The 21,874-nt window shown below is 37.5% G+C and overlaps 4 protein-coding genes across 7 annotated transcripts in view; 1 reads left to right on the top strand and 3 right to left on the bottom strand.

The window, feature by feature from the left end:
• LOC149934829 (putative protein kinase C delta type homolog) overlaps positions 1-3,182 on the bottom strand; it is a 138,053-nt gene extending 134,871 nt beyond the window's left edge. For both annotated transcript variants that reach the window (XM_090181146.1, XM_090181150.1), the window contains exon 1: positions 2,994-3,182. In XM_090181146.1, coding sequence (XP_090037272.1) covers positions 2,994-3,040 — 47 coding nt within the window. In that variant the 5' untranslated portion in view covers positions 3,041-3,182. The remainder of the gene's footprint in view (positions 1-2,993) is intronic.
• On the top strand, positions 3,077-4,194 carry LOC149934828 (optic atrophy 3 protein homolog). Of its 2 annotated transcripts, XM_090181153.1 has the most exons (3): positions 3,077-3,544; positions 3,610-3,975; positions 4,051-4,194. In XM_090181153.1, exons 1-3 carry the CDS (start codon positions 3,403-3,405, stop codon positions 4,098-4,100), a joined length of 558 nt encoding a protein of 185 aa, XP_090037279.1. In that variant the 5' UTR covers positions 3,077-3,402; the 3' UTR covers positions 4,101-4,194. The 2 variants fall into 2 exon arrangements, with proteins under 2 accessions (XP_090037279.1, XP_090037277.1); XM_090181151.1 differs by having other exon boundaries at positions 3,610-4,190.
• A 30-nt stretch (positions 4,195-4,224) lies between these two features.
• On the bottom strand, positions 4,225-12,785 carry FBXO11 (F-box protein 11). The gene is made up of 14 exons (XM_090181143.1): positions 12,584-12,785; positions 11,693-12,106; positions 11,294-11,577; positions 11,155-11,235; positions 10,958-11,087; positions 10,780-10,886; positions 10,603-10,714; positions 10,062-10,524; positions 9,891-9,976; positions 9,231-9,534; positions 8,720-9,159; positions 8,548-8,656; positions 7,880-7,978; positions 4,225-7,118 (listed from the first exon to the last, which is right to left on the bottom strand). Exons 1-14 carry the CDS (start codon positions 12,681-12,683, stop codon positions 6,989-6,991), a joined length of 2,859 nt encoding a protein of 952 aa, XP_090037269.1. The 5' UTR covers positions 12,684-12,785; the 3' UTR covers positions 4,225-6,988.
• Positions 12,786-17,999: 5,214 nt separating this feature from the next.
• On the bottom strand, positions 18,000-20,935 carry LOC149934826 (uncharacterized). Of its 2 annotated transcripts, XM_090152866.1 has the most exons (6): positions 20,915-20,935; positions 20,549-20,812; positions 20,327-20,478; positions 20,104-20,262; positions 18,273-20,048; positions 18,000-18,206 (listed from the first exon to the last, which is right to left on the bottom strand). In XM_090152866.1, the coding sequence occupies exons 2-6, from the start codon at positions 20,772-20,774 to the stop codon at positions 18,150-18,152; spliced, it is 2,370 nt and encodes a 789-aa protein (XP_090008992.1). In that variant the 5' UTR covers positions 20,775-20,812; positions 20,915-20,935; the 3' UTR covers positions 18,000-18,149. The 2 variants fall into 2 exon arrangements, with proteins under 2 accessions (XP_090008992.1, XP_090008993.1); XM_090152867.1 differs by lacking the exon at positions 20,915-20,935 and having other exon boundaries at positions 20,549-20,905.
• Positions 20,936-21,874: the final 939 nt, after the last annotated feature.

Below are 21,874 nucleotides of genomic sequence, written 5' to 3'. Positions count from 1 at the left end.
CGAAGTAGCGAGTGCGGACTGAGAGCGAAAAATGAGCAACCTTCTCCGTTTCATTCGCCGGAGAGAAGGCGTCGAGTCCGTCGGGGGAAGTTCCTTCCGTCAGGAAATACGCTGATGCCACCATCTCCCCAAATCGCCTACGGCCAATACAAGAGGGCCTCGCCAGGGGTCGCGCGCGACAGAAAGACACTTTCTTACGGGTTTTGACCCGGCCGGGAAATGACGAAAAGAGAAATGGATAATTTGCCATTCCCGCGAAAATTTCCCCATATTGAAAAAATTCCTTTCTCTCAGCAGTCTCTGGAAGATATGCAGGTATTGTCGGGGGAAGGTAAGAGAGATGTGTCAAAATTGTTCACTCTTATTGGGTGGGGGTGGGTGGAATGTCCGTACGTCATTTATACTGAGTCACCTAACGGATAACAAATTGGCGGACTTATTATAAAATTTCCCCTTTTACAACTGTACCATTTAAGTCTCCGTGGCCAAATCTTATGATGTAAGACTTAAAGTCGTCGTGGTTGAATCGAACATTTTTAGAACAAATATTCGCGTTTTTACCGAAATTATTTGATATTCGAAATTCTATTGGGTATTTAAAGGGTCAAAGAATCGTTTGAATTTCGGAAATTCGGTTTGAAAAATGCCAAATTATCAATGGTCGGATCTGCTATAACCAGAGACGGAATGGGAGCTACCTAAATTGTTTTATGATTTTGCACAGGCCCTTTAATCAGTTATGTTAACCGGTACATATATTTTCCCATTAAAAAATATTCGATTTAGTATTCGACATCCCTAAAAAATATTTGATAATCGATTATATAACCAAACAAATACCAATTTTTGGGTATAGAATCGATTATCAAATATTTTTAAGTACGTATGTCGAATAATTTAATTGTAATAAATATGAAAAAATCCGTATCGGTAATTTATCGTTAGATATCTATAATAATCGGTTAGATATCTATAATAATCGTTTAGATATCGATAATAATCGTTTAGATATCGATAATAATCGTTTAGATATCGATAATAATCGTTTAGATATCGATAATAATCGTTTAGATATCGATAATAATCGTTTAGATATCGGTATCGGTAATAATCGGTATCGATAATAATCGGTTTGATATCGGTATCGGTAGTCATCGGTATCGATAATAATCGGTTATATATCGGTATCGATAATAATCTGTTAGATATCGGTATCGGTAATAATCGGTTTGATATCGTTATAGGTAATAATCGGTTTGATATCGTTATAGGTAATAATCGGTTTGATATCGTTATAGGTAATAATCGGTTTGATATCGTTATAGGTAATAATCGGTTTGATATCGTTATAGGTAATAATCGGTTTGATATCGGTATCGGTAATAATCGGTATCGATAATAATCGGTTAAATATCGGTATTGGTAATAATCGGTTTGATATCGGTATCGGTAATAATCGGTATCGATAATAATCGGTTAGATATCGGTATCGGTAATAATCGGTTAAATATTGGTATTGGTAATAATCGGTTAGATGTCGGTATCGGTAATAATCGGTAAAATATCGGTATCGGTAAAAATCGGTTAGATATCGGTACCGGTAATAATTGGTTAGATATCGGTATCGGTAATAATTGGTTAGATATCGGTATCGGTAATAATTGGTTAGATATCGGTATCGGTAATAATCGGTATCGATAATAAACGGTTAGATATCGGTATCGGTAATAATCGGTATCGATAATAAACGGTTAGATATCGGTATCGGTAACGATTTCCCAAATTTCCACTATCGGTTAAATAATCGGTATCGGTTAAATTACGATATCGGCTAGCACTAGTATTTTTCCATCTCTAAATATTTCAAAATTTCTAAAAGGAAAATGTTATATGAACTCAAAGGACGCTTTTCCCGCATTTCAGAGAGGCATGAGTTATTGATTACTTACGATCGTTTACGTGTTTTTATATCTATTTTATATCTAACTAAATAGCAGATGTAGTGAGTGAAATACTTACGACGAAATTTTTGTATTGTAAGAATGTAAGAAATAAAATGTGACGAAACGCAAATAAGAAAATTTCAATATACGCCTACTGTTTTCGTAACGATGCGACTCGACGTAGAAAAAAATGGAACGATGTTTCAACGATTTCACCTTTTCCAGATAAAACTTTAAATCGAAAAACGAAATAAAGTACGCAACAATTCATTATTTCGTTTTCTTTTTGACGCAAAAAAATATAAAATGGGTTAACTTCGTGGAAAAGAGGGAGGGGGAAAACAGACTGGATGTCTCGCATCTGAATTTCCGTTTCAAGATTTTAACTTAAAAATACACCGCTAATAATAATAATGACGTAAGCGAAATCGCAATGTCCTTGTACTTAATCCATGACGCATCATATTTAAACTTCACGCAATGAGCTATACAAACAGGGGGACGGAATACTATCTGAATAAAGGAACTCTTATCCCAGAGTCCCTTATAATAAATCAAAGATTTAGCCATGTTAAAAATGGCCCTAAAATTACATATTTAACAAATAAAAATGACCTGACAATAAACAGTTTTTGCACCCACGAAAATTTAATAATTTTGGAATCTAGGAGTATGAATTGATATAGCAGACGACGTTAACCTTAAATATTTTCTCTAGTCATTTTCCAGCAGAGGAATATGCATAGCCATTTGTAATTTTTTTATTATCAAAATTGTAGAATCTTTCAAGCTTTGACCATTTTAAATTTTCGTGTATGTCAACACTGTCTAATATTTTCGTTTTACTTTACCCCAAAAACCAATAGACAGGTTAAAACTGCTATATAAAACGCCTAGGGATACCCGTAGAATTGTAGACGTAGGTTTATTGTGCACAAACTGTTTACCCTACACGTTTTCCGGTCTAGTACCCAGCATGAACCAACGAAATAATTTTTCAGCGGAGTATTGTGAAAAACATGAAAATTAATATAAACAATCTCCACTTACTGCATTTTAGGTGACTTTGCGCCATTTCTTGAGCGTATTTTCAACATAGGGATCGAAATTTAATGCCGTGACAAATGCCTTTAATTTGGGTTTAAGCTTAAGTTAAAATACTCTCAAGAAGTATATTAATGGAAGAAATTGACAAGGATCAGTGACCTCCCCATCCCGCCTCAAAACTGAAAATTTCTAGTGTGGTCAACTACGATACACCAGCCCGAGTACCAAAGCCTGGATAAAATTTGGCCTTATACTATGAAACATTTAACATCGCTGTCGCCACCTCGCGGTGATTATTGGCCATGAATTTATTCATCCAAAAATGGCTTCTTCCAAGATAAACTAATATCATGGGTTTTAATTTGGGTAAAAGTTGATTATTATCATAAAAATATTAATCTAGAACTTCAAAATGGTAGTTGGTGCGTTTCCTATAGTAAAATTGGGAGCTTTAGCAATAAAACAGCTAAGTAAACCATTAGCAAATTACTTAAAAAACAGGGCAAAAAATAGCCATTTCTTTCGAACTTATATTTGTATGCCGCCAGCTCAAAGTAAATATACTATATAGGAAACGATAATTGTTGTGCATAATAAATAAGATAAATCGTTATTTCAGTTTATCATTGGATGGAAGTCAACGTTAAGATGAGAATGTTAAATCTTGGAAAACCTTCAGAGGTTCCAAAGTTAAACGAAAATATGGCAATTGACTTAGGAGCAGAGTTATTAGGAGAATCAATTATATTTTTAACTGCTGCTGGAACAATAACAGCGGAATACATCCGATCTTCAAACAAGGAGAAAGAAAAAGAAGCAGCTAGAGAGGCGAGATTTACCGAACTAGAAGATATAGTCAGTGAACTAAGGTACACAGTTATACTGCAAGATGCAGAAATACGGCATTTTGAACGGGTGCTTCACAATAAGAAAGATATTAAATTGAAAAGACCTTTCGAGAATGTTGGGGCTGATAAAACCAATAGTAAGTTAACACAAGAGAAGGATATGTGTATATTATGCGAAGAACCCACTAATTCTAATCCGGTGATTTTTGAAGCTTTAGAAGAGGCCAAGAATGCTATTTTAGGTACGAAACCAAAACAATAAAGCATAATGAAATTGTAGTGTAAAATAAAATAGGTGTAAAAAATTGTACAATCATAGCACACACTCAGTATTTATGGATTGTTTAAATAAAATTACTGTTTTTGTTTTTAAATGATTTTCATTATTCAAATATTAAAGTCACTTCACATAAAAACCAATTTACTAAAAAAATCAGCTACAGTCTAAAAAATTACCCTAAATAATGGAAAATGATTGTGTTACAAAAAAAACTACAAAACGCTTCTGCAGGATTACCATTCAAAATGATTTGTTATTTATAGATTACAGACACTTTACAGTATTTTTAACCACATGCCCTATTTAATCATTCTTTCCGAGTTACCACAAAAATCATATTTTTAAATTACAAATCTTTTCCTTTTTTCTTTTAAATTGTAATTGTGCAATGGTACCCAAGTGAAGTTGCTTTACCGGTATTAACCTTCATTGTTTTTTTACCTAAGCTATCAAAAAGAGGCACGTGGATTTGGTGGAAATGAAAAACTGTAGGTGTTAGGGTTTTAAGACAGATTTCGGACCCATCAAAGTTTCCAACCTCTTATTTAATTTTAAAAAGGGGAAAAACAAAAACTAATGTTCCATGAATGAGATCTAAATCTGACTAAACATATATGTTTTTAACTTGATGCGAGGAATTTTATAAAGTCAGAAATGTCGGAAGCACTTTCGAACATAGTGTATTTCTAATCTAAAATTACATTGAACAAAAATAATTGAGTCATATCTCTTTAAATAGTATAATTGGAAGTGGTACAATTGACATTAAAAAATATAAGAGGGAGCAGGGAAAAACCTAAGTTAATAAAAATTTAAGAGCGACTGATAAATTTTCCCCCATAGAACAAAATTTGTAAAATAAATCAAAATATAACAAAAACACCCTGCGTAATAGAGTTGTCAAAAAATTATAGTTAAAATTTCTATAGATACAATACAAAATTTTGCATTCCAATTACAATTTGACACAATTTCAAATAGTGGGCCAAAATCGACTTTCTCTTAAAAACAACCACGTAATTTCTATTTGCAGTTTTCACTAGGTAATTTAAAAGAGCTAAATACCGAAATGTGCAGTTCTATGAATTGATCTTATGGTAAATATTTAGCTTTAAACTGACATAGTTTTTATAGATATAAGTATATAAACACAATTTTATTTTTCCGTATTTAAGAGACATAGTTTTTCTACCGTGAAACTATAACTATCAAAGCCGAATAGCCTAGAATGCATCGTTATAATCACAATATTTTTTGCAGTCAATTTCGGAATACACCGGTTTTATATTATTTTTTTGTCATTTACCGAAATTGCTTTTTTTTTTGTAAAAATGGTACTTTGTTTACAGTGTTCGGAGAATAATATAGTGCAAATTGTTTGATTGGCTTTCTCAGCAAAAAGAGCTTTTTTTATACCTCTCATAATGGCCCAGCGTTATAAAAAACCAAATAATTTCCTCAAAAACGAAAGGTAAAAATTGAAAATTTTAAGGACACTTTGAGAGAATTATTCATAGGGAGATAATACAAATCAATATTTGAAGCTTTTTGGAATTATAATGGATAAAAAAATTCTAACCCAGCTGTTTTTTTTTTCACAAGAAAGTCTAACATTCAAAAAGTCAAAATGCAATATTTCAAAAAAAAAGTTTAAAAAACTAACATTGCTTAAACCTAATTCAACTGGAGAAAAAGGTTTTCTTAAAACGAGTATTGTAGTAAGATTGAGTGCCAACGGGGTATAATGTTCATTTCGAAACTAGAAAATTGCCCACATTGTTACACACAATTTTTTTCCTTACTGCCATTCACAAATTGTTATGTACACTAAATTCCGTTTATTATTCTTTATATATACCTCACAGTCTATATTTTCTCGTAGCAAAATGCAGTTCTAAAAACTCAAAAAGGGTTGGCGATTCTATTTACATGTACAATATTATTTTTAAACTAACAAACGCAATATCTGCATTTTTGTTTCTGGTAACTCACCAAAAACAAAAAAAAACACCAGACTTTCATATTTTAGGTGGTTGATATATAATATTTATATTTTTAAGGAATATGTATGGAAATCAATTAGTTTTCACAACTTAAAACAACAATTACGCACAATCGTTGTTATTAGAGTCTCTGGCACATTAGAGAAATTAGTGAGAGTATGATGTGTGAAATGTTAAGTTTTTGCGCGTGACGGGGAGGGGGGGCAATGCTTGAACGTACCACGTTTCGTAATATGTGTTAAAAACAAAAAAGTAAACAGATTTTTTGGAATGAATGAATCAAGAGAACTGATTTTAAAAAGATTGTTTGACTAGAAATAGGAAACAATAATCAAATATATCGCAAGGTTGCGTCGCGATGTACAATGGGCTACTGAGTGAGAGATTTTCTCTGAGGTTATATGTGGCTCATTTTTAAAGAGAAAAGAGGTAGAAAAATCGCATCGTAGTCACGGTTTTGAACAATGGCACTGCGTTTCACTGTTTCAACCGCAATAATAATGCAAAATGAGAAATCACTGAAACATTCGGAATATTGCATTTTGGAGAACTTGTAGTTTCCAGGGGGATTGAATGTGGTATATTAGCGTAATATGCGGTGATTTCCCGTTACTGTGAACTTTTTTTGACACTCAAGTTTTGCGTGTGATTGTTTTTAAAAAATTTAACTTTACAAGTCCTCTAATTAAGAGTTTAAAATGAAAGATAAATTAGGAGCTTGGTTATTAACTGCGAATATTTAGGAGCGCGCACATTGTCTATGGTACACACCACAAGAAGCAGCCTTGACATTTGAAAAAAATATTTAGGGATTAAGAGTGTTTACTTTAGACTATATAGGAGGGTAATTAGGGTAGATTCAAACGGTCAGTTGACCATTAGCGTGTGAGATTCAATCGGTGCTGCTGAATCGTAGAGAGTGTCAGTGTCTTGGGTTGGCTCCCCCTGGAGCTGGCATTGGTTACTTAGAGTACCAGCTCCACAATCGCAAAAGAACCTGCCGCAAGTATATTATTTTATAGTTTTCCAATTTTGAATACCGCAGTTTTGGTTGTCTCTATTGACCCAATGCTGAAGCAAAGAAAGCTGTTCAGTAACCTGGGGCACTATATATGTAAATCCCAAATTGAATTTAATGCTATTATTCAAGGATCGAACAAGGGTCCAAAAACTCCCTAGGGCCGAGGCTGAGGCTAAGGGTTTAAAAATGTTTGGCTCAGCCGAGGCCAAAGCTCAGTTTGATTGTGGGCACTAACAGGAATGGACAAGGGTCCAAAAACTCCCTCAGGTTGTGGCTCAGGCTGACAGTTTGAAAGTGCTCGGCTTGGCACCGAGGCCAACGGGTCTTCTAAATGGCAGAGCCTAGGTCGAGGCCAAGGCTCAGTTTGATCCTTGCTGTTATACTAATGATTTTTTATTTTAAGTTAATTCTTTTTTTTTAACTTTGTGCTAGGTGTATTCCCACAAAGAAAGGCATTGAACGAGAGGAATACTTAATGTATGTTGTGCAAAACTCAAAGATGCCATTATTTCTGTATTTCTGAAGTGCCAGATGGTTAATATTTTGTAGACATACATTGCGAGTTTTGTACTCAAATATCACAGGTCACAATTTAGTATAGCACAATGCCTAGTGAGAATTCATTAAAATTTCCTATGCATACTGTGGCAACAAACATGTTAATCAGTTACAAAAAACACCGCTCACTTTGCTTCAATCAATTGGACCCTCATACAAAAATTAAAACAAAAACTTACCTATCATGACGAATGAATTCCACTTCATGGCCAGAGTGACATGTCTTTATGCAATTAACACAGATGGCGTTCCTATCAGTCGTATTGCAAGTTCGACATCTACATAGAAAACAATAAATTGGATATTTACGAACTAAGAATAACAAGTGTTTTAAAACAAAAAAAATCAAACGGATTTTTGAAAGAGTTAAAGGAAAAGTCCAGGTTGCGTAAAACTTGGGTCTATTTGAAAGATCATGTTTAAATATACAAAAAAATATCAGTCGTAAAATTGTATCTTTTTTAATGACGAGAAATTAATTTTTAAACGAGTGAAATTTACCACCATGCGACCTGCCATTTTCTTTCGCCTTCCCTCCGCAGACCGTACGCGGAGCAAGCGCGCGGGCAACAGAGCGCTGTTAAAGTCTGTTATAGCGCTAACAGCGCGTGATTAAAGTCCTAAAACGTCACCCCGAAATAAAAAATGGCAGATCACTTGGCGGTAAATTTAGCTCGTTTAAAAATTAATTTCTCGTCATTAAAAAAAGATACAATTTTACGACTGATATTTTTGAGCTTATTTAAACATGATCTTTCAAAAAGACCCAAGTTTTACCAAACCTGGACTTTTCCTTTAAAATTTAAATTTATGGCACTATAAACCTCATCAAGATGGACAATTTTACCTGTAAAAATCGTGCATTGGGAAGCTAGTATAGCTAGAAATCTTGTATAAGCACTGCCCACTGGTCACAGCTTTCTCAACTGCATTATGATTGTCAAAGATTTTATTTCCTATTTCAAATTAAACAAGTTAATGCTATATTTGTGAAAAATCTGCGGAGAGATAAATTTTACCTTTTAGTATAGGTTGAACACCGCTAGCTAAACAAAGACCTCCGAAGCGATTGTTGAAAATCTGATTGAACTCTAAAGTGGCAGTAGCGTTATTCGTTATTTCTACTCCAGCAGCCAAGCCATCGAATATTCTGTTCCGCCTTAATACAGGATGACTTTGGGTGCTGATTAACACTCCAGCTTGGGCATTTCGAAAGATATCATTCTCTTCTAACACACCTTTACCGCCATTAAAGATGCAAACGCCTCCATCACGACCGTCGTAAATTTTATTTTGTCTCAAAGTTGGATTACTATCCGTTTTGATCCAAACACCAGCCATAGCATTATCAAAAATTTCATTATGCTCTAAGACTCCCAATCCGCCATTGTAGACTAAAACCCCTCCATTTTGTCCTCCCCAAATCTTGTTCTTACGTATTACAGGGTTGCTACCCGTTCTAAAAAAGAAGATTAAATTGGTAAAATATGGCCATTTCCTCCAATAAAAAATTTTCTTAATTTAGCAAACCTAATTTGGACTCCGGAATAAAGATGATTGAAAATGTCATTTTCTTCCAATCTTCCATGGCCATTATCATAGAAATATACACCAACTTGTTTGCCGCTATGGATACGATTACGCCTTAATACAGGCATAGAGCCAGTCGTGATCCATACTCCAGCTAAGGTGTTAGCGTAAACTTCATTTTCCTCTATTAAGCCTTGGCCTTTCTCGTGCACATAAATTCCACCATGTTGCCCATGATGAATTTTATTATAGCGTACAATTGGGTCACTATTAGTCCTAATTTGAATACCAGCAAGTGCATTTCCTACAAAATGAATGTAAATTTTGATACACTTTGCAATTTCAAAAGTTTAAAATAACTTCAGGTTGAATGTTGGTCTAAATGTTTCATTGAAAGTTACCACTACATATTAAAAGAATAATTTAATGAAAATTTTAAGGCAGAGAAATTAAGGAAATAAAAATTAAAGTTGGTTATTAATATTTAAACTATAATTTTATGGTAATTGAAAAGCTTCTAGTGAGCTTAGACCAAGTTATGAAAAATACTTAGTGATTTCCCTAATTTCATAAAAAATCATTACATTGTGTCCAGCATTAGCGTCCTTAAAATTCCTCCCTTAACCAGTAACAAATCCGTATTTTACCAGTAATTCTTACCATATATATTGTTGTGCTCAATGAGGCCTCTCCCGTCTCCAAATATATACACACCTCCTTGATGACCATTATATATTTCATTGCGCCTGCGAAATATCATGAAACAAACTTTAACTAAACTATATTTTCAAAATTTTGTCTGTAATTTACAAAGAATTAATGATAGCATACCTAATAGTTGGATTACTATGGGACGTGATCCATACACCGGCAAAATTATTTGAATGGATTTTGTTCTCGATAAACTGTCCTCGTCCATTTTCATGAACGTATATTCCACCAGTTTGGCCATGATGAATTTCACAATGTACCACAGTTGGATTGGCTCCGGCCTTAACTTCAAAGCCCGCGATGCGATTATTATGAATATCATTAGCTTCAAAGTAGCCAAGTCCATTGTCAAAAGTAAAGACACCGACATCACGACCGTGGTGAATATGATTACGTCTCATTATTGGATTAGCGTGATTCTTAACCCAAACACCCGCTAAGGCATTACGACTAATCTCATTTTCTTCATAAATTCCTTGGGCATAGTCTGTTATGTACACTCCCACATTCTCACAGTCACTCACGTCACAATGACGTATAACGGGTTCTGCTCCCACACCGGTGACGCAAACAGCAGCTCCAACTATAAGGGTCAAAGAAACATTATTTAGATTCAAAGACTAAGATTGTTTAAAATAGGGCCTATTAGAATGAAACTTACCAACTGAAGTACTTCTAAGAATACAATGGCATATAGTAGGTGAACAATTCTCCGTTATCTCTAAGCAGTAGTGTTTATGATGAGGCGTTGATGACGTAATATCCGGAGTGAACTTTAAAGTATTCTTATGTAACACTTGTGAATAAGAATATTTAAAAGCTAATAATCTTATCTTACTTTTAATGTTACGTAACCTAAATAAGCCTCCTTTGCACCATCAACAAATGTTATGGTAGATTCGCTTTCGCGTTCCAAAATAACATTTTCAGCCACATTTCCAGACGCTAATAACAAAAAATAATATATTTATTTCATTAGGCTCTTGTGGCATTTGTCATAAAAAAAAAGTGCTTACCAGCTCCAATCATGGACATATTAGTATCTACAATCAAAAATTCCCCTTTGTATGTTCCTCCGTGAATAAATATCAGTGGATTCTCTAACTCTTCAGAATAATTAAAAGCAGCCTCTATAGTATCAAAGTACTGATAAAAAGAGATAAAGATTATTTAAGGCAAAACTAGTAAAACAATTTTTAAGAGAGTGGATTACCATTATATTTCTTCCCTTGTAGCGTTCAGCATATTTATCATGCATTTCTTGGTGTCCAGGCCTTACATGTAGCCCTCGGTACTAAAATTGCAATGTATTTAATATTTAATGAAAATTATTATAAAAAAAAAAATAATACCAGTTGCTTGAAACTCTCTTTCCAAGGGTTATCAGAATCTGTCTCTTCTGGCTGGGCAAATTCAAACTTGCAAGTACCGAGATGGAAGAGAGGGAGGTCGTATTCAAAGACACTTTGGTATAGAGTTTTCCATAACTCAGTATCTCCGCTAATCGCGTGGAAGCGCTTGCAGACTTGAGCTACACGACACAAGTCTTGTTCCAGTAGGTACGAAAACATAGTTAGCAGTATTTCATCGGGAAGTTCATAAAGAAGGTAGTGAGCTGCACTAGTGATTCCTCCACCTATAATGAGTGTACATATTATTTTAAAGTGAAACTTTGATTGAGAATATATTATAATTTTAATATGCAGCATAATTACCAAAAAAGGAATATCATTAAAAAAAAGTTCAATTACCTTCTGTTGAGTTCTGTGAGGTGGAATTGGTCCTTTTCTGTCTCTTCCGAGGAATAATTCCTCCATTATGGCACATTGAAGATAGAGAAGAACTAGAGGATGTAGGCGATACCCAACCAGCATTCCCTCCAGTACCGCCTACATTAGAACAAGATGCGGCTGAAGAAGAGGCTGCATTGGATACCAAGTTACCAGATGCTAAAACATTCCCAGAGCTGTCTAGCATTGATAACTTTCGCCGTAAATCATAAGGAGGTTGGTGGGCTACGGAAGCCGAGCACGTGCCACCAGCAGCACCATTCCCGCTTCCACTGCTACTGCTATTACTGCTGCCACTGCTACTACCACTACAGTTAGCCAGACCAGAAGCTGATGCTTCTGGTGGAGGGAAGAAATCTATTTCCTCTGCAGCTTCTAAATGTTTACAGATAAATTATGTTGATTTTAAAAAATTTATTGATTTTAAAGAAAAACTATCAGATCTCTGATGCATGATATTTCACTTAACACTGATTACTGCAATTCCTAAACTGCAGAAATGGTTTTACTACAGAAGCACTCCTAACAATAGTGCGAAAATGTAAAAAAAAACGTGAAAAAATCTATTGATAATAGTTAAGCCTATGAAATCTTGTAAATGTCCTTTATGCCAAAATTAGGGGCACCATTCCATTAAAAATTATGCCTAATTTCTAAAATTTCATTTATTTTTAGTACGTATTTATGCAGTAAAGTATTCATCAATAATGCAAGTGAAATAGTGTATTTATGGATTACAAGAAACATATAAAAAAATGTTTCGGATTCTTGGTTCAATAAGTTAAAACCCATAAATCATTGAACACAATCAAGCTAGGCCGAGGCTTATAATCATTGTACTAAAATAGTTACCTTCATTAATGACTCGAGTAGAGAGAAGAGCTTTCTTCGCACTTTTCTTTCTTGTTCTTCTAACGTTGTGTCTACTATATTTCACTGATATTGTAGACATTTTCTTTTAAAATACCACGTTATTCACTAAGAGCATTAATATTAAAAGTTAACAAAGGAAATAAAACCGAACTTGAATACTACAAAGACTGCTATTCGCCATTTTTCTCCAATCTCGATTTCTGGACTTTTATTTTTTGTGGGAATATTTTTTTATACAGGGGGCTAGACATAATAATTTCGCATTAGAATATGGATTTCAATTTAAAAAAATTAGGAACGCAATGCAATGACGTTTGACATTTCATATAAAACAGTATTGCAAGCTGCCCAACTTTCGCACAATATTTCTGAACGTGTGCTCTTCCTCGAAAGGCTTCTAACATGTGCAACACCATCCCTACAATGCCATAGAGTTTTCCTTATGCTGCTCTAAAGCGCTCTAGGATCACCTACATCAATCTTTAGTGTTCCTTTTTGCTTACCGAAAACTGCTCAGAGCCATTTTTTTAAGTGTAGCGTAAGTGTGTTTGTGTTTATTGTGTACTTTTGAACTTACAGACTGATCAGGTCACTCAGATCTGCCAGTACCAACCTAGAACAGTACATTGTATCATGGAGGAAGCGCTCTTCTTCCTCCATGATTGCATATTAGCCTAATGGAATTAAAAAGGGAGAACATTTACACTCTAGCAAAGAGGTTATTCTACGTAGAAAAATTCCCGATATTTCAAACATTTGACCTTTCAACATTTCCAGTTATTCCTGGTTAATTTTATTATAAAAATCATCAAATAAAAAGAGATCATATAATTCCTACTTCCACACTTAAAGGGTCACAGAATTCAATTTCGTAAATATGGCTTAAAAATGCCTAATTATTATTCGTTGGATCTGTCATCGAAGTGGAGGGGCTACCTGAAATTCAGGTGGAATTTTTCAAATTATTATTGTGAAAACAAAAATAAGATTTTTTCCTTATTTTACCCAAAAATTGTTACAATTTTAACCGAAAAATGTTCCAATTTACCCAAACTTGATGAAATTAACCTAAATGTAATCCAAATTACCCATTTCGTGATTTTAATTTTTTTCTTAAATTTTCGTAGCAAGGACCCTGTGAAACCGAGAAAATCCCATGCTTTTTTAAAGGGATATTTTTTTGTTTTAAGTGGTCAAAAACATTTTCGGTTGCCATGGCAAATCGAATGGGTAGTGCAACGTCTCCTTTTGGGAAATTTCATATCTCATATAGGTCTAGAGCAGTAAAATGGAAAACGATAATAAATATTTTATGGATTTATGATGTTGTCATAAGTAACACAATGCAAGCTGTAATTAGAATTAGCTGATTAGTGATTGCTTATTGGAAGTTAATTAATTGCCACTCTTGGCCTCCTCACTAGTTTCTTTGCACTATCATTGCCAGGATAATTTGATGGAAATAAATACCATCTAAGACTAAAAGGCGTTTAGGTTTTAAAATGGAAAATGATCAGCTTCGGAAGAGATGTGAGTGTATATATAATTCAATCATTGGTTCCTATTTCATAATTAATCATTATTCTGCCAAATAAGCAGAATAGAGTGCTTTCAATTTGAAACTCAGGACGTCACCAATGTTATTCGCCTATTGAGAAAAACCGGTGAACACTACAGCTGTGACGTCTTAAAATTATCTGTAGGCCTTGGCTTCTACCCGCCACATTGCCACCAAACAGTCGACACCGGCCGAGAATTTGGCATCTGACACCTCACGTCGTTTCAATCAGCACCCTGGACATCACAACGCCCAAGTCGACCGTCGAGATGATCAAGTCCTCCGTGGGACTGCAAAACTCCAATCTGCCAGAGCGGATTGTCCTCGTGATCTGGAACACGGGTGGCAGGAAGTCACCAGGAAAAAGGCTAGACGTCCGAAGCAACCTACGGCTATTCCCCCGTCAAACTTCGCAAAATCACGGAGACAGCCAATTCAGGGCACCGCCCCTCCATCTGAAGCCACGGCTATTCAGGCTTCTGCCTCAACTACCAGCATCTACGTCTCCCGTCTTCACCCGGACTTGTCTTCAGCGGCCCTAAAGGAGTTCCTTGACAGCCAAGGGATCACTCCAATTGGGCTGCGCCTTCATACCCTCTACAGACAGGATTTCCAGACCTGCTTCTTTGATGTCAGTGAAGCACACATGATCAAGGTTCTGGACCCGGCGACGTGGCCTGAAGGAGTCGCCTTCTACAGAAGTGAGAAAGACATCATTAGAAGGTCTCCAGCCCAATGGGGTACCAACACACCGGCTGCTGTCGACTCCGGGCTAGCGGCCAAGACTACAAAAGCTCTCCGCGTCTCCCAGGTACCTCTGTTACGGCGGCTCAGATTGAGGGCCACCTCGTCGACATGGGTCCTAATCCCATTTCTGTCCTGACTGAAACTCAAGCTGATCCGCGGAACTATTCTTCGTTCATCGTTTCCCTTTGCGTCCATGACACGCTCGCTCTCTGATATCCACCACCCCGATGCCACTTCTATTGAAGAGACGTGGAGCACTTTCACCTCGGCCGTCAGGCAAGCTGTGACGGATCATGTTCACACTAAGCATCTATCCTCCAGGCATAATCTCCCGTGGGTAGGCTCTTCCCTCAGACGTCTGATACGCATAACAAAGCGTAGGTACAACCGCTCCCGGAAGTACCCTTCTGCTGCCAATGTACAAGCCTTCAGTCGGCATCCAGCTATGGTCAAATTTGCACTCCGAGCGGCACGCACCCATCATGTTGAGGTCAGCGGGAGTTCCCGATCTCTCCAGCTCTGGAACGACGTTCACCACAGCAGTAGACAAAGCCAATCTCCTGTCGTCTACCTTCCAGCGTATGATGTAGCCGTTGTTCCACTCTTGACACCTCTTACGTCACCCATGCCGGACATCATACTCTCAGTCAAAGGAATACACCAGCTGTTGACCAAAGTCAAACCGCATAAAGCTCCTGGCCCTGACGGCATCCAGTCAATTGTATTGCGCCAGTGAGCCTATGCATTAGCGGCTCCGCTTACGACCATCTTCCAGCTGTCTTATGACGCCGGTGCTATTCCGTGTGATTGGAGTCGGGCTAACGTCACGCCAATACCCAAGGGTGGAGATAAATCCGATCCTACTGAGAACCGACCAATTACTCTCCTGTCCCTAGTTCTGAAAGCCGATGAACATGTCTGTGTGTCTGCCATTTCTACGCATTTCATCCAGCACAATCTGATGAACCCGTTCCAGCACGGCTTCAGGAGTGGCTTCAGCACCGAAACCCAGCTCCTTTGCTGCGTCGAGGATTGGACCTCTGGCCTTGAGCGGCCGTGTTGACATCATCTTCCTTGACTTCCCCAAAACATTTGATTCGGTCCCCCACGAGCTTCTCAGGGCCAAGCTCCACTCTTATGGGTCCGGGGTCGCACGCTAAAATGGCTCTCTGCTTACCTTGAAAATAGGGAGTTTCGGGCTGTTCTGCCCGGTGCCACTTCCGATTGGCTCCCCGCATCGTCTGGGGTCTCACAGGGCTCGGTCCTGGGACCTTTCCTCTGCATCATCTGCATCAATGACATTGGAGACAACGATGTATGTCTTTGCGGATGATCTTCTCGTCGCAGGTCTGTAACACTCTATAATCTGACCTAGATACTATTAGCAAGTGGAGTGACCAGTGGCTTCTCCCGCTTAACACAGCCAAACGCTCTGTCCTTTCCCTTCGCAGGGTGGGCAGCTAGCGCATGACGCTAAATATACTCTTCAAGATGTCGACCTCGGTTTGGTCATATCCCAAAAGTTTCTTGGAGTGACCCTCACTGATACCCTCGAGTGCACTACGCACATCACCCGGGTCGTCACCCAGGCTGCGAGAGCGCTTGGGTTCATTCGATGGCACTTTTCCCACTGCTCTTTTGCCACGAGGTCACTCGGTGTCAAAACCTATGTATTCCCGATCCTGGAATACTGCTCAGCTGTTTGGTCTCCTTCGGCAACGAGTGGAGTCCATGTAGTAGAAAAAATCCAGCGCCGTGCCCTCCGCTTCGCTGCCAGCGTTGGCTTCGCGTGGAGTACTTCCATGACGAGGGTTCTTCATAACTATAAGTGGAACACCATGACTGCGCGCCGCCGTCTGAATAGGCTTGTCATTGTCAACAGTGTCGTGCATCGCGCTTCTGGTGCCCTTGCTCCACTTTCGACGGTCATTTCCGGTTGGCATCGCCTCCCCGAGGGAATCGTGTAGAATCCATGGTCCTCCTGGGTTTCCGTCTCGCCGTTCGGAAACATTCGTTTCTCCCCTCCTCCGTCCTGGAATTCCCTTCCGGAACACCTGAAGGACATTCCAAGTCGCGTGCAATTCCGGAAGGCGCTTTCCTCGTTCATGGACCTTTACGACTAATGCTTCCCTGTCTCGACGTGATGGGTTTTTAACCCTTTGTTGAGCAAAAACCGAACTCAAGAACGTAAAAATAAGCCAAGGGCTGAGATTTTTAGGTCATCATTGAAATTCCCTGGCCGATCCAAAGGCTAATAACAAGTCTGATAAGACTTCATCAGACTTTTGCTGGTGAAGACTTGTCAGTCGTTAGCAGTACCGGATTTGGCACCGATGGCGTAACTTTCCTTGCCAAACGAAAAGCCTGGGCCAAAGGCAGGGTTTTTTAAAAGTTCTAATCGGACCCCACGACCAAATTTCAAAAATCGTTCTAGTTTGTTATCCGATTTCTATGAGCCTGATAAGTTTTTCTCTTAAGCCGAATCAGTGAAAAATCAAAATTTTTCATCAGTGGTTCAGGCTTTCTGTTGGTGGGGCCCCATAGTTCTGTGCCTAGTAGGCCTAGTCTTCAATCCAGCACTGGTCGTTAGCAATAGCTCTATACATGTATAAAAAGAGTTATTTTTTGGTGCGCGCGCTTCCTAATATATCCGTGTAGAGGGTCTCGTGCGATTTAGCGCGAGCTCAACAAAAACAAAAATTTGCGCGCGCTGACGCGCTCGATGAATCTAACGTAATCACGTGACCACTCGTATTTTATGTAATTAGCTATTTGATGATTTATGTTGTTATTGGCTAAAGATAACATAATTAACAATCTAGTGTTGGGTTTTATTGGGAGATCATGGTGTCATACTAATATATTAATGCTAATTTTCTGACCAAACCATTTTTCGACACTGACACTCCCGCCCAGTATATTTTCGTCCTTGGTTGTAATAAATTTTGAAATATTTAGTTACTAGTCGAACAGTGATTGCACAATAACCTTGAAAATCAGTTTGGTTTTATTAAGTCGTACTTATTCTCAATGTTACTTATGGTATTATGTATTAACAAAATTTAGTTTTATCGTTATTATAATAACTGATTAAAATAATTAAATACTTTATTTTTTATTAAATTTGAGAAATAAATGGTAAAAACCAACTGAACACCCTCAAAAGAGATCAATAATTGTGGTTTATTTCAAACAAAACTTTTAAATCTCTATAAAAATACACAAAAAAAAACACTAGCTTCAATTATCAGCTACTTCATTGATCAGTTCTTCACTTAGATCTTCATCAATTGTGACCTGTAAAATTAAGATAAAAATTAATAATTATAATTATAATGAACTAGGCAAATCTAAATCCATTACCATTAGTCTTTTACACGCACGAGCTTTGGGTTGAATTCCACTGGGTTTTTCCAAATTTTTACTAAATTTTCCTTTTCTTTTGCCTTTTTTAGGTGATTTTGTTGGAGAAGATTTTTTGGGGCTACTCTCATTGCAACTACTTTTGTTTTTTTTTGTAGCAGATTTTTTTAAGATGCCCGTGCTCTTTTTTAGGTATTCACCGAGTTCTTCTAAGGCTGCTGAAGATTCACATTCGTAGGACATGTCAATCATAGCCTGTAAAGATTTTCTTAAACGTTCCTGTCGTTTCTTAATCTCTTTCGGAGTCAACTCTTTAGTTTCCTTTTTTAAATTTTTCTTTGTACTAGTGTCCGCATTTTCCGTAACACTGACACCATTTTCTTCCGGTTTCACATTAATTTTCTCTATTTCAGGTTCTTCTATATTCCCTACTGACTCTGCCAATTCAGAAGAAATTTCGTTTTCAGTAAGCAAAGGAAGTTGATTATCAATTGGAGTTTCAATGTTAATCATGGGATTTTCTTTATAGTCTTTTGGTAACTTATCAAAAGACCAACCGGGAATGTACATGAAAATTGCGGCAAAATGCTTGCATGGATATTTCCATTTCTCAAAATCTTGACAAGAACAAGAGGGAGTTTCAAAATTCACTGTATAAGTTTGTCCCCCTTCTGAAGTTTGATTATAAACTTGGAACACGCCCCTTTGGGGACATAGAACATATACACTTTCGCGTTGTAGCTCAGCCTTCGCAGCGTTAATTCTAGTTAAAACATGCCGAATGAACTTGTGCGGGCGATTATGGAGGTATTCCGGGATTTCAGAATTATATTCTCGACACTCCGAACTTAACTTTGCATTCCTTTTTCTATACGTTATGTGCATACTGGGCAAATATTTGGTGATCACTTCTTTTAGCATGCCTGCCAGGCTTTTTTCAGCAGCGTATTTAAGGCCTATATGTTTAAGTTCCCTATTTTTGGCTTCTACACCGCAGCAGCGATGAGTTTTGGAATTGGAGAAAACTAGTTGAATCGCGTTGATTTCATTTTCATTCTGATCCGTCATCCAGGATGCTGGGTTCCAAGATTCATTCCAGGAAAGTAAAATGCGAAGACCTTCTGCGATACTTTCAGCATTTTCTTGCTGAATTACGATAGTTCCAACAACTTGATATCCCATGTTCGTTTTGCATTCCACAAAATAAAAAGGCAGAGCACTCTTAGTAACTTTATAAATGGCGTCCAAAGAACAGGTTCCATCTCCGTATTTCAACAGAAGTTCCTTCTGATAGTCAGCTTGATGACAAAAGAGGAGGGTTTCTTTGACTTGATCTCCTTCGGGCTGATAAGGTCTAAAATAAAAAGTTCCAAAGTGATGTTTACCCCAATCTTCAATTGAAGCAACCAAGGCATCTTGATCAATCACATCTCGTTTTTGAAGGAACATTGCTTGATGCATGTGAGCGTATATCACGGAATCGGAGGGGTAAAATGCTGAATTCAACACATCAGGTTTGGTATGTATTGTTTTGAACATGTCGGCTACATGCTGGTGCAAGTGAGGCCTCAGCTCCCGAACTGATGTAAATCCATTTTGAACTAGTTCTTTAATTTTTTTAACCAAATCAGGATGAATTCTCAACAAAGTCTGTGTTGAACCATTGTCATTGCTGTGATTGTGGATATTTTCTTTCGAAATTAGGATCAAGTAACGATGAATTCTAGTTGGAATCATTTCATCAACTTCAAGTTGTTTTCTCAATGCATCTAACATCTATAAAAACATTCTTTAAGATTATGTAATATTAAAAATAAACTTTTTGTAGAACCTTTTTCTTTTGTCTCCAATTTACAATTTTTCCCTTAAATTCTGGAAAGAGCTCAATCTCCTTAACTAACATTTTTGCTAAACAACCTCGTTTCTTTGTTGGTTGAATATGGAAACGTTTCTTTTTTGCTGGAAGCGGTGGCATTCCCGCAGGAATATCCTTTAAATAAAAATATATTTTTACCATAAAAAAGTAACACATAAAAAATAATAATTTCACTAACTTCTGCAGAGACATCATTTTTAGATTTATTACAACGATATTTCCCTCCAAACACACATTCGAAAGTGGTGTCTTTCACAATTTGAAATGGAGATTCATAATGTATGTTAACCCGTTCATTTTCGAACACACAGCTAAAAAGAAATCTTGTCTCTGAAAACAAATAATATGGTGAAAATGTATACAAATTTTGTAATAATATTTGGGTCCATCGTGTCTGTACTTTTTCCAGATCCTTTTTTTCCACCAGAGTTTCGTACTGAAAAACCATAACCTAATGTCTTCATCTCAGCCAGGAAACGGTCAAAGTTGTCCTTTTCGTCAATATGACCAGAATAAAAATCTTCCCCATCACGCAACTCTTTTAAGTGTCTTTTGATAACCCCATCAAACATAGAAGGTGGTCTAGTTGGATTGACCTTTGCTGCAGCAGCAACTGTAGCTTCCATGACTTCATTTGATAAAAGCCCCTCGAAATTAGATAGCTCTAGAATTTTCCGATAATTCGCGATATTTTTAATTGCACAATAATTACTTAACAATAATTTATATTATAAAATAACTTATCAAAAAGCTAACAAACATAAACCATTCGTTCTCAAAATACGGCCATCTTGGTAAAAGCATCCCTAAAACCACGGCCAACTTTGATTTATCGCGCATCTCTCGCGCTACAGCGGCCATCTCATTCGTTGACGTTTCTGTGTGTGTGTGTTTTTTTTTTGAGATACACACACATCGGTGTCGACCCGAAGCCTTAGACACCAGCACACACACAATAACTGATTAATCAGGGCGAGATATGTGTAAAGGCCACGCCAACGGGGGGATACGTGGGGACACCCTTGGCGGAAGTATTCCGACCACCCGTTAGGGGATTGGTGGTCGTCCTCACACGGCCATTCACAAACTCTGCCTCCCGGACGCCTGGGATTACAGGAGTGAGCCACTATTCCCGGCGACGTTTCTGTGTTAACCTATGAGCAAAAGATGTGTATGACGTCAGCGCCCCTAGCGGATTATTATTTTTAGTATAGTTTTTACATTGGGGACAATATAACCACCGAGCGTGGCGCTGAACTCCTACACATTATAGTACAATTTATGGGAGAGTTTCGTTTGGCCGACTTCTCATTTGGCCGACCACAAAATACACGTTACGCCGACTGTCCATTTGGCCGACTGCACATTTGTCCGACTGAGAAGTCGGTCATATGGACAGTCGGCCAAATGGGCTGCTCATTTGACCGACTGAACATTTGTCCGACTGTCCATTTGGCCGACTGAGAATTCGGCCAAATGGGCAGTCGGCCAAATGGACAGTGCATTAGACCGACTGCTCATTTTTCCGACTACTCATTTAGCCGACTGCTCGTTTGGCCGACTGCTCGTTTGGCCGACTACTCGTTTGGCCGACTACTCATTTGGCCGACTACTCATTTCGCCGACTGCTCATATGTCATTTAGACGATACTAGGTGCGTTTGGCTAGGTACTGTCCTCTAGTTCGCGTTTTAGAAGGCCCAGCTTGGTTATAAAGAACGGGGCTG

The sequence above is a fragment of the Leiobunum rupestre genome, chromosome 7, assembly GCF_980474605.1.
Source record: "Leiobunum rupestre chromosome 7, qqLeiRupe1.1.hap1, whole genome shotgun sequence".
Classification (NCBI taxonomy): Eukaryota; Metazoa; Arthropoda; class Arachnida; order Opiliones; family Sclerosomatidae; genus Leiobunum; species Leiobunum rupestre.
Note: the sequence above shows the minus strand (reverse complement) of the source record. Positions and strands in the feature narration are given on the sequence as shown.

Coding starts and splice junctions, on each gene's coding strand:
- LOC149934828 (XM_090181151.1), top strand. CDS start 3,403: ATGGTAGTTGGTGCGTTTCCTATAGTAAAATTGGGAGCTTTAGCAATA. Junction 3,545..3,609: donor TTGTATGCCGCCAGCTCAAA/GTAAATATACTA, acceptor TCGTTATTTCAG/TTTATCATTGGATGGAAGTC.
- FBXO11 (XM_090181143.1), bottom strand. CDS start 12,683: ATGTCTACAATATCAGTGAAATATAGTAGACACAACGTTAGAAGAACA. Junction 11,578..11,692: donor CTCACAGAACTCAACAGAAG/GTAATTGAACTT, acceptor CACTCATTATAG/GTGGAGGAATCACTAGTGCA. Junction 11,236..11,293: donor AAGAGAGTTTCAAGCAACTG/GTATTATTTTTT, acceptor TTGCAATTTTAG/TACCGAGGGCTACATGTAAG.
- LOC149934826 (XM_090152866.1), bottom strand. CDS start 20,774: ATGGAAGCTACAGTTGCTGCTGCAGCAAAGGTCAATCCAACTAGACCA. Junction 20,049..20,103: donor ATTGGAGACAAAAGAAAAAG/GTTCTACAAAAA, acceptor ATGTTTTTATAG/ATGTTAGATGCATTGAGAAA. Junction 18,207..18,272: donor GTGCGTGTAAAAGACTAATG/GTAATGGATTTA, acceptor TTAATTTTACAG/GTCACAATTGATGAAGATCT.